General features: G+C 32.0%; 1 protein-coding gene across 1 annotated transcript in view; it reads right to left on the bottom strand.

Moving 5' to 3' along the window:
- LOC106680076 (heat shock 70 kDa protein cognate 2) overlaps window positions 1-6,871 on the bottom strand; it is a 28,568-nt gene extending 21,697 nt beyond the window's left edge. Inside the window, exon 1 of the mRNA XM_014419546.2 lies at window positions 6,664-6,871. Within this exon, the coding sequence (XP_014275032.1) occupies window positions 6,664-6,837 (174 nt within the window). The 5' untranslated portion in view covers window positions 6,838-6,871. The remainder of the gene's footprint in view (window positions 1-6,663) is intronic.

The following is a 6,871-nucleotide window of genomic DNA, read 5'->3' as shown; positions in this document are numbered from 1 at the left end:
AACTTTGCGAAGCTTTATTCGTAAGATATAATGAGATTGGAGGTTATGAAAACATTAGGTACTTTATCATAGGTATCTAATATTATTTTTATACTATTTTTGTATTGTACATATGCTTGAATGCGTTTAAAATGATTATTATAAATTGGCTTAATGTAAATTGTTCTTTATTTTATTCAACGCACTTTGATATAATGCAATTAATTTATTTTATCATTCTTTATTTATTAATTTGATTTTTAATTTGTATGTAAATACCCATGAATGATGAGTTAGAATATTTGTGCTTATTTTCATTGAATATGGCAGTAAGAACAGTTTATCTCTCTTTGAAAAAAAAAGAAGACATATCGACTCCTGTTCTAATGACACGGATCGATGACCACTTCTAAAGCCGGCAACAAAGTCAAGGGCGAAGTAGCGCAATTCGGTGCAACTCTGACTCACTAAACACTTCATTAACCTGTTTGACCTTCGCGGTTACTGCAGTCGTCGGTATGAATAATTATTGTAACCAAGGTAATGGTTTATTCACTTCCACGAGTGCATATTTGCAAAAATGTATAGTTCTAAAAAACATTGCAAGTATGTAATGAGAGCAGTTTACAAGCCATTTCACCATTCCAGTTCCAAGGATAGAATTGTAACTATGCGAAGAATACCGGATCGGAATGATGTTATTTGGTATAGTTTGTAAAAAAAAAAGTATGTAAGGCATTTTCAAGTACGTTGTTATTTGGCATGATAAAACTCGAACAAGACAGTACTAGTTAGTTTTAGCTATTTATAATTGGAACAACAGAGTCGTAGAAATTGTAACAAAAATGTATATATATAAAATGTTTTCTGTTTCACTGTAGTCGTGAGTCAGCCCTGTGGATTCGGTAGCCATCTGGAGTTCAACCCAACTTCATTATCCTTAATTGGATTAAAATCTGGCGGTAGAGCGTGATACTGACCAAATCACCTCCTTGCACAACCGTTGGTCTAGTAACAGTACTTCCTAACAAATCACCCCGTTTATTTAACTGTACCCTTCACCTCGCCGAACTGCTGCGTTTGATAAATAATTTTTTACCCGAGCTGCATATCTCTGGAACTCCATTCCCTCTAATATACGTCATATACCAACCCTTCCCTCGTTTAAGACCCTTCTATTAAACTACTTTTTACTTCACCAATGTAATCCAATATTATAATAGTACAGATATTTTGTAATTGCCTTTTTATTTTGTTTTTTATGTATTTAGTCAGTTAGTTTTTTAATTAATTAATTTTTTCTTTGCTGTATACAAGTTATAATTAAGTGTGGCAACACTGTTTTTTGGTCAATATATGTTATTATAAAATTAAAATTAGCTTTGTAATTGTTCTAAAGGGACCCAGTCCCAGCATAATAAACTATTTTTCATTTCATTTCACCTTCTGACCCTTTATGGGTTGTAGATGTACAGATTTAATTAATTTTAGCCCTTAATTATATAATTTAAATTGAATATTATCTATCAATGTGCCTCGATCCCCCAGTACATTGGCTTCCTTTGATAGTAAAGCCAAAGGTGTTTATTCTTGACATCCAACGCAATCCTCACAGCCTTGATTCGGCGACCTCAATTTTTATACCAGAAAAGATTGCAGTAGTTATGCACTTATCGTCACAGCGTAAATTGAGCTTTATTGCAGAGCTATCTTTAAAAAAATTCCTACTCCGATGTCCCATTAAGACTTCATAGTACATGAGCTGAATAAGAAAAAAAGGCACTCCAATGTTTTATTACTTTAATGAAAACTATGTATAACTACTAGTCAAAACTGATGAGTGCCAAGTATAGACAGTGGGAATAAAAAATGGCGGCTGTTTCCAAACCTTAATTTTTCATTCGAGGCTCTATATTTGAAAAACCACCAACACTACCAGAAAATCTAAAAGAACATTATTTATAGAAGAGTAAATTTGCTGAAATATTAGCCGTAATAGAGCTATTTACGTCCAATAGTTCTCGATATATAGCCTTTTAAAAAGGAACATTTCATAAAAATGTACTGAAATATCAGTAGTTACTTAATTTGTTTTGAGAAATCAATATCTCAGGAACTATGTGACGTACAGATGTCTATTAGCAATCAAACTAAAGCTAGTTTAATATACTATAAAGTAGTTTATGACCTTTACCTTCGTAGGAATAGTAGTTTTCATGATATTTGCTAAAATAAATTGATTTATAGTTGTTCCGACAATACGTTTGATTTATGAAAAACTTTATTTCAGAAACCATAGGATGTACAGATGTCTGCCTGCACTCAAATTAAAGCTAGTTAAATTTACTATAAAACAGTTAATAATTTTTATCTTTGTAGGAGTAGTAGTTTTTATGATATTTGACTCACCTTTTTATGATAAACTCATAACATGTTCATTTCTAGTTGTTCGTATAAAATGTTGGATTTTTGAGAAAAATATCACTCTAGACCCATAAGACGCACATATGTCTGCCAACACTAATAATAAAGGAAATTTAACTTAATATAAAGTAGTTTATGACACTTATCTTCGTAGAGGTAGTAGTTTTTATGATATTCATATATGAATATAAATTTGGCCGAACGACGATAAATCAATTTTATTTTAGGAAATTTCATAAAAACTACTACTCCTACGAAAATAAAGGTCATAAACTACTTTATAGCTCATTAAACTAGCTTTCATTTGAATGCTAATAGACATATGTAAGTCAAATGGTTTTTGAGATATAGATTTTTCAAAATAAATTCACTAACTACTGATCTTTTTATGAAATGTTGCTTTTTAAAAAGCTATATCTCGAGAACTATTGAACGTAAATAGCTCTATTAGGACTTACATTTTAGCAAATTTACTCTACATTAAATGATGCTCTCAGATTTTCTATAGTTGGTAGTTGTAAAGATATAGAACTCCGAATAAAAAATCAATTATTTTTAATGTTTTGAAACAGACGCCATTTTTTAATCCCCCTACCGATACTTGGCAGACTCGTCAATTTTGACTAGTAATTATACCTAGTTTTCAATTATTTAATAAAAAATTGAAGTGTAATAACTGCCTTTTTTCTCCTCTTGGGCTCTTGCACTATCAGAAGCTAACGGTCAAAACCAGATGTATTAAGAAATAAAATGTTTTGTTTTTACATAAATGTATTTCTATATTAAGAAATAAACATTTTTAGAAAAAAAAAAGAATAAAATTCTTTCAGTTCTGGATAATAAAATAAAAATCAATAAAAATTGTTGATTTTATACATAATGTGGCATCGTATTGCAGCGGCTTAAGATGGTGACACAATCTTCTAGTATCAAGGACATTTAACCACTTTGCACGTAACTGTTAGTTATCTGACTTTGAAATCGAGGTTAATAACAGATAATCGCCAATCCAGAATCAATTCAACTCCTCTTACTTACTTATAATCTCCATAGATTTGGTTTTCAATTCATGGGAAGCAACAGGTATGAGCGCCATGCATCCAACGTCTTCATGGTCACAAAACTCTTGTTCTACCAATTATAGTACCATACAAGAGTTTGTTCTACATTCAATCGTCAGACATTCCTATTTGGCGTGCCTTAATAAATCAGACCAGAGACGCGGTTGTGAAAGAAGACTCTTTTAGAGTCCTGCACTTTCCTCCACTAGTTGGAGGTAGAACTCGGTTCGGAGTTCCCCAGGATGAATGCATATATCGTAAATAGGAATGATTGTGTTTAAGATATTACTTTATTTTAAATATTAATTTGTATTTTATTTTGTCTCTTCTATTTCTTATCGTATTATCATTTAATTTATATATTTGTATATATAGTATGAATGTCCTCTATGATCCGTATTGTCATTGTCTATAAATATAAGACAAAATGTAATATTACAAAATAACTTGAACCTCATAATTTCTTTTTATAAAGAAAACACTTATGCACTGGTCCGAAGCCCCAGTACTTTTCCAGTAATATCAAAAACTGGTTTGTCAATTTTTATCTGAAACATTTGCTGGAATATTTTGAACAGGTGAGTCATTTCAGCAGTGAGATTCCATTTTTCCGAACCGGACTGGCTCAATTAATTTTCTGTAAAGTCTCGTCTTGGTACATCTCAACAAGAACGTACTTTCAAATATCTTAATATTTGTAAGCTTGGTTGACCATAATGTGCCTATTAAAAAAAAAATTAAATATGTACCACTGTAACCCATGAAGGGCCAGGGATTTAGTACTTTGTAAGGTTGTGCAAGGAGGTGATTTAGTCAGAATCACGCTCGACAGCCAGATTTTTACCCCTTAAGGGTATCTACTTAATGAAGCTGGGTGGTCCCCTGAACCCACAGGGATTACTCACGGCTACAGTGAAACAGAAAATCATTATCTGCCACAACCGGATTTGAACCTGGTTTCTTGGAGTTAGTAGCACAATGCCTTACCATAGAGCTACCCACTCTTATGATGTTTCTATTATTTTCATTTGTTGATTTGTTCCCATCATTCGCTGTTTTTGTTTTTGTTTGTTTCTTTCATTAGTCAGTGTACTACAAGACAGCTTCTAAATGAAGTATTCCTCTAAAGCAGATATCACACGCAGTACATAACTGATTACACGAATAACGATTATTCTTTGAGTTAATTCCGAGTGCCCAATTAATTTGCAAGATAAGGTTGAAGAGACTAGGGGACCACCTTTCCTATACAATTCAATATAGCAAATTCCGAACTCAGATTAACACCAGCAACAGCTAGTCACAGTTCTCAATGTTAGCTGATCTTATCAATTTATGGGGGATTTTAAATTCTTGTGGAACTTGAAGTAATTTTGTTCTGTTGACACTATATAATGCTTGCCGATAGTCTATAATCGACGAAGGTCAAATTTATGTCGTATTTATTTGATCTATGGTAGTTGTAATTCTTAATATATCTTAAAGTAAAGAGATAATTTTAATTAATTTTTTTCTGCCAATTCTCAATTATAATCGACATTTCAGAACAAAATTTGAAGACATAAAAACTATTTATTGATCGTTGCATTGGTTTCCAGTCCAATTTGTTGGCGGAACAGACGTCATTCCCACAATGAATAGAATTTATTGATAACTTTTTGGACAACTGTTACTTCCTGCCCTAACAGGAGTACCTGTCATCGATAAATCTACCAAACATACAAGGCACTGATAAGACCTCAGAAATCTAAGAATGCAGTCCTACCAATCACATTATAGAATAAAATACGCACCATCATAAGTTATAATATTCTTTTCAGGCACTGCCTATATATACAAAAGCTTCAACAAGAGACTAACAAGAGATTCTTCTGTTCAAAATAGCTTATAAACGTTATTTGGAGAGGCAAATTTTCCCAAAATGTTCATAAGCACAAACTTTTGGAAAAATACTCTCTACCCCTCTCTGTAAAAAATCAGTAGAAGTTTTTTAGACATTTTAGATTTTGATTATCTTCACCTTCTTCAATAAATTTGCCGTTGACACTTCCTTGGTTTTTAACATTTTATCACAATTACAATCCATTTTGTAGTATATTTATTAATTTATTTCCATGTTTTTCTTAATTAAAATATATTCTTCAAATAATAATTTGTTGTTCAATAAGAGTCATGGTATAATAAAGAATATAAAAATTAACAAATTGTTTTTATACCTCCCAAATTTTCAGTTAAATTATATTAGTCTAACTTTCTTAACTATGAAGCTATGGGCTACATAATTTTGCCAAAACGTTAAAGAAAAAATGCTTCTTCCTTTTATTTTTTATATTTCGATGCTCAATAAATATGTATGATATAGGTAAATTTATACCTTCCACTGAATATATGGAGAATCTATTAATTAATATCTTGAATATTCAATTATTAATTGAGAATTAATCTACATTTGGAAAAATATTATTAAACAATTAAAATAGGATCATGTTATGTAGATAAGATAAATATTTATAGAAAATATTAATTTTTAATACATATTTGGCAGGAGAAAATTTTAATTTTGAAATTAACTGAATAAATTTTAGATGTAACATTTTAGTGAGCGGGGTAGCTCAGTAAGTAAGGCGCTGTTACTACCATACTATCTTCCTAGCCAGGGTTCGAATCAGGCTGTGGCATATGATTATTTGTTCAGTTACTTTAGCGCTCTGGATTTAGCAGTCCTTTTCGAGTACACACGGCCTCTATTCCAGTAGATACTCTTAATTGAAGAAAAAATCTGGTAGTTGAGCGTGAACATGAACAAATCACCTCTTAGGACAACCGTTGTTCAAGAGACATCACTTCCTTACAGAGTATTGAACTTCTTCTTGGTTGTAGAGGTACGGGTTTTTATTTTTGTAGAATTTTAAATTGTTAAAAAAAAAATTACTTTTTATCAGTTGATATATTAATTTTTAACGGACTATTCCTCAGTTATCGTTTTTATAATCACTATTATTTTTCCATCTACCGTTTAATCTCACCTAAAAATGTTATGATTAATGAAAATATAAACGGATTCAAGTACCCCATCATGAACTATAATTTTATTTTTAATATACACATAAGTCCTTATACAATTTATGATCTCGAATATCTTTTCTATAATATAACGGAATAGAAAAATTGGAGGATAGTAGAAATTGCAGTTGAATACCTGGTTCTTGGCGGGGTCGCCGATGAGCCGCTCGGTGTCGGTGAAGGCGACATAGCTCGGGGTGGTTCGGTTCCCCTGGTCGTTGGCTATGATCTCCACCTTCCCGTGCTGCCATACCCCGACGCAGGAGTACGTCGTGCCCAAGTCGATACCGATTGCTGGTGTCTTACCCATCTCACTGTGTTTGAGCTACTGATACCGGGAGCTG

Source organism: Halyomorpha halys, unplaced genomic scaffold, assembly GCF_000696795.3.
Source record: "Halyomorpha halys isolate HHAL.00 unplaced genomic scaffold, Hhal_1.1 Scaffold15.1, whole genome shotgun sequence".
Taxonomy (NCBI): domain Eukaryota; kingdom Metazoa; phylum Arthropoda; class Insecta; order Hemiptera; family Pentatomidae; genus Halyomorpha; species Halyomorpha halys.
The sequence above is the reverse complement of the archived record's forward strand: the minus strand, read 5'-3'. Positions and strand labels throughout refer to the sequence as shown.